The 12,086-nt window shown below is 45.2% G+C and overlaps 1 protein-coding gene across 4 annotated transcripts; it reads left to right on the top strand.

Annotated features, from left to right (window-relative positions):
- The first annotated feature begins 107 nt into the window (after nucleotides 1-107).
- Nucleotides 108-11,798, top strand: ADIPOQ (adiponectin, C1Q and collagen domain containing). Of its 4 annotated transcripts, none has more exons than XM_034999786.1 (5): nucleotides 145-213; nucleotides 4,047-4,106; nucleotides 4,757-4,852; nucleotides 9,036-9,257; nucleotides 10,174-11,798. In XM_034999786.1, the coding sequence occupies exons 4-5, from the start codon at nucleotides 9,044-9,046 to the stop codon at nucleotides 10,692-10,694; spliced, it is 735 nt and encodes a 244-aa protein (XP_034855677.1). In that variant the 5' UTR covers nucleotides 145-213; nucleotides 4,047-4,106; nucleotides 4,757-4,852; nucleotides 9,036-9,043; the 3' UTR covers nucleotides 10,695-11,798. The 4 variants fall into 4 exon arrangements, with proteins under 4 accessions (XP_034855676.1, XP_034855677.1, XP_034855680.1 ...); XM_034999789.1 differs by having other exon boundaries at nucleotides 4,786-4,852; XM_034999785.1 differs by lacking the exons at nucleotides 4,047-4,106; nucleotides 4,757-4,852 and having other exon boundaries at nucleotides 108-213.
- Nucleotides 11,799-12,086: the final 288 nt, after the last annotated feature.

Genomic DNA, 12,086 nt, shown 5'->3' on the forward strand with positions numbered 1-12,086 from the left:
GGGGTCATAGCAGGTTCCCCAGAGTGGAGACCTGAAGCAGTTGCCAGGGGCAAGGTGCCCACCCACTGGCCTCTGGCCCTCACAGGGTTGGCCAATGGGAAGGGACAACTGTGGGGTGGGGACTGCCTGCCCCCTTGAGTACCAGGCTGCAGAGGCTGGATCATCTCATTTCCATCTTGACTGCAGTTTGTGGGTCTGATTCTACACCTGAGGGTAAGAACAAGTCAATTACAGTTCCAGGCTGGGGGTGGGGGTGACTGCCTTGCAATGGAGCTTCTGGCTTGGGTTTGCCCAGGCTCTCTTGTCATAGCAGGGTACAGATGGGTACAGGCAAAACTCTGGCCAGGGCAACACTGGGGGAGGCAGACAGGCCTTGGGCTTCTTCCTTGATTCTCCCACAGCTCAAAGAGAAAAGGAGCTGTTTCTCTGATCGAAATGGCTGGGGCCATCTTGAATTTTGACCAATTCACTCTGTGGCAAGATGCCTACCCAGAGAAAAGGTTGGGATCAATGATAAGAGAGGGATGGCCCAGTGATAGAGTTCAATTAAATAAGAAGAGAAGGAAATAATTCACTTCTCAGCTTGACCAGTTAGGCAAAGAAAAAAGCAGATGGAAAGGCAGCTTGGGGAAAGCCTGAGCTCTGACCTCGGGCTGAGTCTGGAACCCAGCTCCACCAGTTGATTCTTCTCAGCAAATACTGATTGAGCAGATTCTATAAGGCCAGACACTGGGTAGAGTTAGTGAGATACAAAGACGAGTGAGACATAATCGTTGTCTGGATTTGAGGGAATCTGTAAATACGGGGCTATCCACACAGATGTGGGGATATTTCACAGGATGATTGAGACATTCAAATGAGATAAAGTGAGCTTGGGATATACTGAAAACTTACAGAAATCTTATTTTTAGACGACATTTTCTGACAGAAACCAGTGGGTCTGCCTGGCCTTTGCCAAGCCCAATCCTGTTCACACCAGGGAGTGCTACGCCTGAGGCATCTGGTTGTTTTCAGTGTAGAGGCAGAGGTCAGAGTGGGAAGGATTTTAGAGATCAGTCCAGCCTTCCTGTGTCAGTGGGTGTGGGTTCCTGGTCTGGAGAGGTTCTGGTTTTCAGATCAAGCTTCATAGGGATGCAGCTACCTCACTCCTGGTGACTCCCTCCATTAGCGGTGAGGTGGGGTCCTCCGGATAAGGTGGGGAAGCAGGGGAGCCCTTTATGCTGGTAGAATATGCCCAAAGGAGCATGAGGGTGTCAGCTTTGTTCTTGAAGCAGAGAAGTAGAAGCAGCTTAACTGGTAGTCCTTGCTGCCTCCCTCCCTTAGTTCTTAAGGAGTTGTAAAGAGAGACACAGGACTTGCTTCTTGTCCTTTCTAAGGTGGTTGTGGGGAAAATTTCCACTGACTCCTTGTCAAAACAGGAGATCAGTGGTCCCATTTGGCTGAGGTCAGCAGGTAGTAGCTTTGGAGAGTAGAAGTTTTCAATCAGGAATTTTTTCACATGAAGAGAGAATGATCCCAAAAATGTGGATTGGAGGGATGTTCTGCTTTACTAGTTCCTTGAGAATCTATGCAGGTGTGTGTATGTGCGTGCATATGTGTGTGTGTGTGTGTGTGTGTGTGTGTTGGGCGTGGGGATGCTGACAGCTCTCCTAGGGTTGAGTGAAAGTTTTCAGGTAATCCTCCTGGGAGCCGGACAGAATTGAGTTGATTCCTGATTCTGTCATTCATCATTAGGTTGTACCATGTGAAATTGCTAATATTCTACCATTTTTAACCTTTAAAAATGGCAATTTCATAGAACCCACAAGAGTGGCATGATCTTTTTTTTTTTTTTTTTTTCCCCCTTCCCAGCTGCTCAGCACTTCTACTGAGAGTTGCATGATCTTAAGCCAGCATCTTGGTCTCTTCAAGTCTTAGATTCTTCCCTATAGCGGAATCAAGAGCAGGGCTATGGGGGAGGTTACATGAAATAACATTTGAAAGTACCTTATGCAATTTCTACTCCAACGTACCCTTGCTAATTTCAAAATGTTCTCACGTCCCTCATCTTATGTGATCGTATTTAGCAGATTAGGAAGTTGACTATGAGAAGGCTTTTTAGAGGCTGTGTAACGTGATCCAAACTTACTGGTTTGGAAGTAGAACAACCAAGCCTCAGGGGTCATGTCCTTAATCTCTCACTTTCCCCATCTCTAAAGTTGGGATTGTTTTCCTTGCTTCATGGAGTTCTCATAAAGATTAAAATAAATAATAGATAAAATAAATAATGGGTAAAAGCTCCTAGTGTGGGAGCTGGCCTCTATGAGGATCTAATAAATGCATCCTTTCCTTCTCCTTAACTTTCCATTTGTAAAAGTAGGACAGGGGTGACATGATTTCGGGGGTCCATTCTGGCTCTCAGGGACTTAGTGATCTGTGCTTTAAGTGCCCTCTCCCGCTGGAAGACTTGGCACCAGATTTGGTGACTTTCCCCCGCCTAATGCTCTGTTTCCTGCCAGTCCCAAAAGAGACCTCATCCTGCATTTCACAAGATTCTGCTGTTGTTACTGAAATCCCAGCAGGTCAAAGTGGAATTTCTTATATATTTTAACATATGAAAATGAGAGATCATAATACGGCCCTTTAGGATCCAGAGAACATGGTGGCCATCCCCTCATAGTTAGTGAATAGTGCCTATATACTGTGTGCCAGGAAAGCCGGTGCAGTAGAAAGAACTTGGGCTTTGGATTTTAAATTACACCCCTGCACTCTTTTCCTTGTTATGCGTGGGCAGAAGTTACTAATCCTCTCTGGTCCTGGGATTTCTCTTGCGGGAGTTGAGTGGTAGGGGTGAAATGAGATGAAAGGGTAAGTGAATGTACAGTGGAGGTCTGTAGCAGGTGGTCCATAAATATTTACTAGTTTTCCTTCTCTTCACTGATATATGTGGAAGTTTATAAAATACTTCATACTTTTAGTCAATTGATTCTCACAATAAGATTGTGAAATAGGCTAGGTAAGGATTAATAGCATTAATAATCACATTTGCAGGCAAAGAGCAGGAGATCTGGGAAATGAGGTGGAGGAACGTAAATCACCCAGCGTGTTCATGGTGGAGCCTAGACTAGAAGCCAGGGCACATGCATCATAATCTGGAGGGCTTCTCAAGCTATTTTCTCTTATGTCCCCCATCCCATGCAGTGTAATATGAAAAGGCAGATGTGTGATCCTGATGCTTTTTTTTTTCCTCCTCTGAACTATGCCTAAGAGTGCATAGTTTTGGGCTTTGGAAGACCAGAATTTTATTGTCCAGCTCCCCTACATTTAAAAGCTCTAGGTTTGGGCACCTGGGTGGCTCAGTCGGTTAAGTGTCTGCCTTCGGCTCAGGTCATGATCCCAGGGCCCTGGGATTGAGTCCCTAGTCTGGCTTCCGGCTCAGCGGGGAGTCTGCTTCTCCCTCTGCCCCTCCCCTTGCTCATTCTCTCTCTCTCTCTCTCTATCCCTCGCAAAAATAAATAAATAAAAATCTTAAAAAAAAAAAGCTCTAGGATCTCGGACAGGTCACATCACTTTCCTGAAATTCACTTTCCTCCTCTCTAAAGTGGGTACAGGCAGAGCTAACATTTATTAAGCACTGACATGTGCCATGCACTGTTCTAAGTATTTTAAATGGATTATGTCACTTAATCCTCCAACAAATATATGACTGACACATGTTACAGGTAAGAACAAATTATTCTCACCCAAGCACTAAGATCACAGAGCACGTGACCCTGTTCTACTTCACACTGTCTCTCAAAATGGTTGTGAGGATTAAATGAAACATTAAGTGAGGTAAGGACTTTACAAATGGGTTCGGCAAAAACAGAATTATGGGTGGAACTTGGGGTTTAGCTTCATGTTCCATGTAAAAGTTTTCTTCATAGGCACCATTGAGTCTTCGATTACAGTTTCATTTAATAATGTTTTCCCCTGTAGAAATAGAAGTCTTTCCAAATCAAAGTGTAACAATTACCCTCTCTAAACAAAGAGCACAAATAATTTTCGAATACTTTTTTTGTTGAAAGCGGCATCTCTGCACTGACCTTCAGCTGTTATCCGTTGCTGATCTTTCCACCCAGAACTAGGTAGAAGACAACTTTCTTCTGCAATCAGAATCTGTTGTTAGCATCAGAAACTTCCGAGGATCATGTACCCATCTTCCCCCGACCCCTCATCTCAGTACGTCCACCCCATGCCACTGTCATGGAACCCAGACTCATTGTCCCTGTCAGGGGAGAAATCCATCCATAATACTGAAGTGTTGAGGACAGAATGCCTTCCCTTGGGCTAGGAGAAGAGAATCTTGACTTTTAAAAGAGGAGGAGGAACCATAGAACTCCAGAGACCTTCTGACTTCACACTCTCCCCAACAGTTTGGAGAAAGCCCCCAGTCTCCTTCTATCTTTGGGTCCCTCTGTAGTTGCCCCCACCAATTCTCATGTTCTGGACTCTCTCTTCCTATCTCCCTGTGGAAAAGAGCACAGCCTCATAGATTCTGCCCTCCTCATTTTGGGAGAAAGCAAGCACACAACCTCTCAGAGGTCTCCTCAGGACTTGTAAAGCTAACCCTAGAAGGAGAAAGTAGGAAGGTGACAAACACTGAGAAACTTTGAATGCATAGGAAGTCTTAAAAGCTCCAGAACAAGTATTCTTCCTAAATACAAAAGGGGCTTGGCTGGTCTCTCCTCCTTGGCTTCTAATCTAACTCACCTCTTTCTTCTTATTTTGGAACAAGCCAAGCCCTATGCTGTGTCTCATTTCCAGCCCCTGTTGACTTCACCCTCCTGAGCCATTGAAATCCAGTAGAGGGCGACAAAGGTACACGTAGATGGTAAGAGGCGCCTTGGCTAGAGATTCACCACCACCAAGGGGCTGTATCTGTTGCTCTGTGGTCTGTCTCTCTGCCCCTCCTTCTATCAGCCTAGCTCATTCTCAATTCTCACTTTACTTAGATCATATTTTTTTTTAAAGATTTTATTTATTTATCTGACAGAGAGAGACACAGCGAGAGAAGGAACACAAGCAGGGGGAGTGGGAGAGGGAAAGGAAGGCTTCCTGCTCAGCAGGGAGCCCGATGCAGGGCTGGATCTCAGGCCGCTGGGATCATGACCTGAGCGGAAGGCAGACACTTAACGACTGAGCCACCCAGGGGCCCCTTACTTAGATCATATTAAAACTTGGTATTTACTAAATGATGCAGCAGCTCAATAGAGAGAGGACATGTTAACTAAAGGTGTCTTTAAGCAGCTAGAGAAATCATTTGAGTATTTTAGATCACAGTTTACACCAAAACAAAATATTGAAGATGAATTAAAGAGTGAAATGTAAAATATATCAAACAATAGAAGACAATAAAATAGAATATTTACCAAGACCTAGAAGGGCTAAGAACTGTTTAAAACTTAGAAGCAAAGAAAAATACCAACAGAGTTGACTATAAAAACTAAAACTTCTGTCACTTAAAAATCAGGGTAAACAGGGGTACTTGGGTGGCTCAGTGGGTTAAGCATCTGCCTTTGGCTGGGGTCATGATCCCAGGGTCCGGGGATTGAGGAATCGAATCCCTGCTCAGCGGGGAGTCTGCTTCTGTCCCTCCCTCTGCCCCTCTCCCCATCTCCCTGCTTGTGCTCTCTCTCTCTTTCTCATAAATAAAGAAAATATATATATATATATTTGTAAAGATTTTATTTATTTACCTGACAGAGAGAGACACAGCGAGAAAGGGAACACAAGCAGGGGGACTGGGAGAGGGAGAAGCAGGCTTCCCGCGGAACAGGGACCCCGATGTGGGGCTCCATCCCAGCACCCTGGGATCGTGACCTGAGCTGAAGGCAGACGCTTAACGACTGAGCCGCCCAGGCGCCCCTAAAAAAATATTTTTTAAAAAATCAGGGTAAACAAAGGAATAATCTACAGAATAATTACCAGAGAAAATAATCATGGCGTATATGATAAAGTGTCCGTATAAAGAGCTCACACAAATTGATTCAAAAGCACATTGTATCCCTAATAAATTTTAAGTGACAAAAACACTAATGGATGTATCATGAATGAAGAAATTAAGTTAGGAAATAGGCCTTTAATAAAATGTACAACTCACTATTGATCAAAGTAGCAAGGTGCCATTTCTTTTGTTCACTAAACTAACAACAGCCAAAATAGGTATTTTTAATTTTGCTGGTGAGAGTAGCTAATAGGGTCTTTTACACACACTAACACACTACCTAGTAACAGTGTAACAAACTACAGTTTGGAAATACATATCAAGAACCTTAAAAATGGGGGTGCCTGGGTGGCTCAGTCGTTAAGTGTCTGCCTTTGGCTCAGGTCATGGTCCCAGGGTCCTGGGATCGAGCCCCGCATCGGGCTCCCTGCTCAGCGGGAAGCTTGCTTCTCCCTCTCCTACTCCCCCTGCTTGTGTTCCCTCTCTTGCTGTCTCTTTCTCTGTCAAATAAGTTAAAAAAAATATTTTTTTTAAAAAAAGAACCTTAAAAATGTTCATACATTTGGCCCAGTAATTTTACTTCTGGGAATACGCCATTACAGAATATCAGTTGGGAAGCTATATGACCAAGGATATTAGCTATGGATTTTTTAAAAAAGATTTTCCTTATTTATTTGACAGAGAGAGAGAGAGAGAGAACACAAGCATGGGGAGTGGGAGAGGGAGAAGCAGGCTCCCCGCCGAGCAGGGAGCCTGATGCCGGGCTCGAACCCAGGACCCTGGGATCGTGACCTGAGCAGAAGGCAGATGCTTAATGACTGAGCCACCCAGGCGCCCCTAAAGTTGTATTTTTTTTTTAAAGATTTTTTATTTGAGAGAGAGCAGGCACGAACGCATGAGTGGGATGAGGGGCAGAGGGAGAAGCAGACTCCCTGCTGAGCAGGGAGCCTAATGTGGGGCTTGATCCCTGGACTCCGGGATCATGACCTGAGCTGAAGGCAGCCGCTTAACCGACTGAGCCACCCAGGCATCCCTTAGTTATGGCTTTTAAAATAATACTTTAAAGTGGAAGAAAGCTAAAATTTCAACAAAATAGAAATGGTTAAGTATATTTTGACTATATCCACTTGATGAACTAGCACACACACATTTAAAATACTGATTATGAGAATTAGAAAGTGACAAGGCAAAAATAGGGGAATAAAATTTCTATGCAAAGTGTGTTTTTCATTATGTTTAAAAGTAAGCAGAGAAAGCCTTGAGACTGGGGATCCTTTTGTTTCCTATAGTTTCCAAAGTGCTTATGTTACTAATTTTATTGAATACATGTGTGTGTATGTGTATGTATATCTATATCTACATCTATATATATATGAAAGATGAACGTATATGAATGAATGAATGAATGATGAGTTGGTTGTGTCCCATTGAGAGGGCACTATAGAGCCCAGGTGATGGGGCATAGAGGTGGGATTCTAGACACCACGCACATTTTGGGGGTAAAATTGCCAATCAGAGGCTTTCCCGCATCCCTCACGGAGGAGCTGTCTCCTGAAGCCAAACCCAGTTCTAGAGACTTTGCATAACTCTTGAGAGACAAGCAGACTGATGAAAAATAGTGAGTCTTTGGAGTAAAAAAAATACACATGGACTGTGTTTAACTCAGAATCAGGTTCATGGGATTAAGCACCTTTCAAAGCCCACAGAAGGTCTTAGTGATGCCTGTGATCCCGGATCCTAGGACCTATTCCCCTTTCTGTGGTGTTTTCTCTCAACTCCCTGGTGAGAGAGAGTTGGGGAGGCTAAGATTCTGGCTATCAAGAGGTGGGGGACTAAGATCACCCTAATATCAGAGGCAGAAGCTGGGAGGGGACCAGTATATATATTTTATGTCCCCGCCCACCTGTGTCAATTGAGCTTTATTGCTGGGGCTCCCAGAATACATATTTCCAATATCCTCCCCTCTCCAGCCTTCTTTCCCTCTTCCTCGCTCCTTTTCTTCCTCCCTCCCTCCTTCCCTCCTCTCTCTGGCTCTCTTGCTCTTTCTTTTCTCCCTTAGAAAGATATTTATTTTGTCCCTAGTTTGTGCTGGTAGTATGTTAGGCTTTGCCCCCTGGTACTTGTAGTTTAAGGGGGGAAAGGAATGAAGAAATCAGGAATTACAGGATACTGCAGGAAGTGCGACGCTGGAGGTAAGCGAGGGCACTGGGGGTGTGCAGAGGAGGAACCAAGAACTCAGATTGGAGAGGGAGGACTTGCTGAGAGAAGACACCCCAACTCGGTCCTGAAGGCTGTGGAGGGATCAGGCAGGTGAGGAGGTGTAGTGAAGGGTAGCCCAGGCAAAGTGTCAGCAGTCCTGCTGTCCTACTGTCCAGCAGTCCTCATCCTGATGAGAGAGTGTGTCTCTGGTTGTCTGATTAACGTAGGGAAAGGCTGTGTGCATGTGCGTGTGCTTTGTGTAACTGTGTGTATATGTGTGTGCATTCATATGTATGCATGCACGTGTGTACGTGTGTGCGCACATGTGTAATAGACCAAATGGTCTAACGTGTGATCCAAGAGATGGGGAGAGGAAAAAAGAGAATGAGAGAGAGAGAGAGAGGAGGAATAAACAAAGAAATGAGGGAGGGAAGTAGAGAAGAAAAAGGAAGGAGCCTGAGAGAGAGAGAGAGAAGTTGGTTAGAGTTGAAGGGGATGATCTGAGTCGTCATCCTTGGAAAACTCAAGGGAGAGATTCTTGACAAATGGACTCTCGGTATTTGGCCCAAGGAGCCTGGTCCTGTGCTCAGATATGAGGCAGTTGGAAGAGTGTTGTCCTGCCCTCACCAAAATCACAATCTGTTGACGAAAGGAGATTACACACAAAGAATAATGCTAAGTATTGCAAATTTCAGGGCAGAAAGAGATCAAGGTGGGTGGAAATAGACAAGTCTTCTGGAAGATGTGAGTGTCGAGAGAGCAGATCTCAGAAGGGGACTCTGTGGAGGTGGCCCGAGTCCTGTGTAGGTCCAGATGGAGTGTGTTGCGTGGTGTGTGCTTTCGTGGCTGACAATGTGGATCTGGGTTCCAGGGCTCAGGATGCTGTTGCTACGAGCTGTTCTACTGCTACTAGTCCTGCCCACTCATGGCCAGGACTCCGTGACAGAAGAGCCTGGAGGCCTGCTTCCTCTGGCCAAGGGGGCCTGCACAGGTTGGTTGGCAGGCATCCCAGGGCATCCTGGCCACAATGGGACCCCAGGCCGTGACGGCAGAGATGGAACCCCTGGCGAAAAGGGTGAGAAAGGAGATCCAGGTAAGAACAAGGTTTTTGGCTTCCTCCATCATAGACTTCTCCTGGGTAGAGGAGAGCTTCTGGAACTATCCAAAGGCATTAGCTATTGACAAAGGCCAAGACAAAGGGAGGAAGCAATTTTTCTTTTCTGTGATTCATAAGCAACCCAAAGTGAATTTTGGGTTGGCCTTCTGGTCATGAGAATAGGTCGTACCTGTAAAACCAGTACCCTCGACTCTGCTCTATCAACATCATGGTCCCTGTACCCTTTCCCATCCCCGCCTCATCCGTCACTCTTCCCAATCTCTTCACATTGTTTCCCTTCATTTTCACTTAACTCCCATTCTGCCCAGTGGCATTTACACTCAACGCACCCTCGTAGCTCACAGTCTTGCTCCTGGGGAACTCTTGGTGTAGGTAAGAAGATAAGTCTAAAGCACAAGGCTGTTAAGGATTACTACAAGAAAGTCGATTCCAAATATGCTTAACTGAATGTGGACAAATGCCCAACGTATGGAACAGAGAGAAAATGCTCTCAATGAAGATCTAGATTAGCAATGAAGGCTTTAAGGAGGAGGCAGGGCTTGAGTCAGGCCTTGAAGTATGGGTAGACAGAATAAAGGAGGGAGGGCATTCTGGCCAGAGGGGATAGAAGAGCAAAAGTAGGGTTGGTTGAGTCAGCATATAAAGGGTTGGCAAGGTGGAGGGTCTATGATGGAGACCTTTAGGAAATAAGGTTGGAGATGAATTTATGGAAGTCCGCTGGGGGGTGGAGCAGGAGAAGGTATAACTCACCTCTTTGGGAGCTCCCTTTGGTTCCTTGCTCCATAAGTCAGGCAGGTTGTGGGTAAGGTCCATAGGGACAGTGTTTTAGGTTAGAACTAACCTAGGCAGTAGTTCTGTTCCTTATGGTCACTGAGGTCTTGTCATTCTATAGGTCTTGTTGGTCCTAAGGGTGACACTGGTGAAACCGGAGTAACTGGGGTTGAAGGTCCCCGAGGCTTTCCAGGAATCCCGGGCAGGAAAGGAGAACCTGGAGAAAGTGCCTATGTACATCGGTCAGCATTCAGTGTGGGATTGGAGAGCCGGGTCACTGTCCCCAATGTTCCCATTCGCTTTACCAAAATCTTCTACAATCTGCAAAACCACTATGATGGCACCACTGGAAAATTCCACTGCAACATTCCTGGGCTGTACTACTTCTCCTACCACATTACAGTCTACTTGAAGGATGTCAAGGTCAGCCTCTACAAGAAGGACAAAGCTATACTCTTCACCTATGACCAGTACCAGGAGAAGAATGTGGACCAGGCCTCTGGCTCTGTGCTCCTCCATCTGGAAGTGGGCGACCAAGTCTGGCTCCAGGTGTATGGGGATGGGAACTCTTATGGGCTCTACGCAGATAATGTCCATGACTCTACCTTTACAGGCTTCCTTCTCTACCATGATACCAACTGATCACAACTAACTTAGAGACTCCTCCAGCCCAAACAACCCAAAAGTGAAAGAACAGTCCATGGGTTTTCAGTGGAGTTAAGAGATTAATTTTGTTATCCAGTTGGAGGGCTCTGAACATTATTCATTCATTTACTCATTCATTCATCAAGTACCTTTTCAAAAAAATCATATACTATGTTCCTTGTCCTGAAGAAGACATGGTCCCTGGCCTCAAGAGTCTGTTATGTAGTAGCAATGAAAGGTTAATAATATTTCTGGGGGTGATTCACATATATGGTGAGATATCAAACTACCAGAAAGTATTTGACAGTGCTATTCTGTGTCCACTGTTTTTCCTCATGTTCATGCCAATCCTGGGAGGTACATAGGAAAGATATTATTCTCCTCATTTTATGCTTGGGTCCTGAGCCTGAGAGAGTTAAATGAATGCCTAAGCTCACACGGGTATTAAGTGGCAGAGTTCGAAGGCAAACCCAGGTCTGTAGACCTTCTCCCCTAGGCCCTGCCCTTTGTTTAGGAGTACATGGCCTCTTGGGAGTGTTGGTAGGGGTCTATCACCCAGCTCACCTGAGGGCCTCTGAGTGGTCTTCATGGTGAGTTAAGCCTTTCCCCTGTAGAGGTCCCTCAGAGGTGATTCTATGACTAGGTCCCATCCCTGCTGGACCACTAATTACTCTGTACTTCTGCTTCTCTGTCTTTCTTTATGCTCTTCTCTCCAGCTCAAAAAGCTACCTTCACCTCCACATGGTGAAATCCTCCCTGTTCCTCAAAACCACCTAGTCAGGAAGCTTCTCTGATGTGATAGCTCTCTCTTGCAAACCTTCCTCACACACTCTTCCCCTGTGCCCCTCTATGTATTACTCTGGATGAGAATCCTGGGTATGAAAGACATCCTTCTCCCAGGCCAGAGACAACTGCCTGGAAAGGACTGTGCTTCCTTCACCTCTGAGTCCCTTTACAGGTCCTTGATAAATGCCTCATGAAGACCAGTCTCCTGAATCTCATCTCTACCCAGGATTAACTCCAGTTCAGTCTCTTCATATAACTAATCCTTATCTACAGAAACATTTTCATTTTAGGAACTCTCTGAATTTAAGCACCTAATCCTTGTTACACTGGATAGTTTGAATCTTTTCCACTGAGGTTTGGGATGACTGTTCTTTCCAGAATACTTAAAGAATTTTCCTTGAAGAAGGTAGCTTGAGCCTGCTATGCAAAACCTACAAAGGAATTTGGAAACCATTCTTTCCTTGAGTACCGACAGGGTCTGGAAAGACCTGGGCCTTCTGAATCTATCCTTGTTCTTTAAGAATTAAAAGAAGAAGAAGAAGAGGAAGAGGAAGAGGAAGAAGAAGAAGAAGAAGAAGAAGAAGAAGAAGAAGAAGAAGAAGA

Source organism: Mirounga leonina, unplaced genomic scaffold (genome assembly GCF_011800145.1).
Source record: "Mirounga leonina isolate KUSES-001 unplaced genomic scaffold, KU_Mleo_1.0 Mir_115, whole genome shotgun sequence".
In the NCBI taxonomy this organism is placed as follows: Eukaryota; Metazoa; Chordata; class Mammalia; order Carnivora; family Phocidae; genus Mirounga; species Mirounga leonina.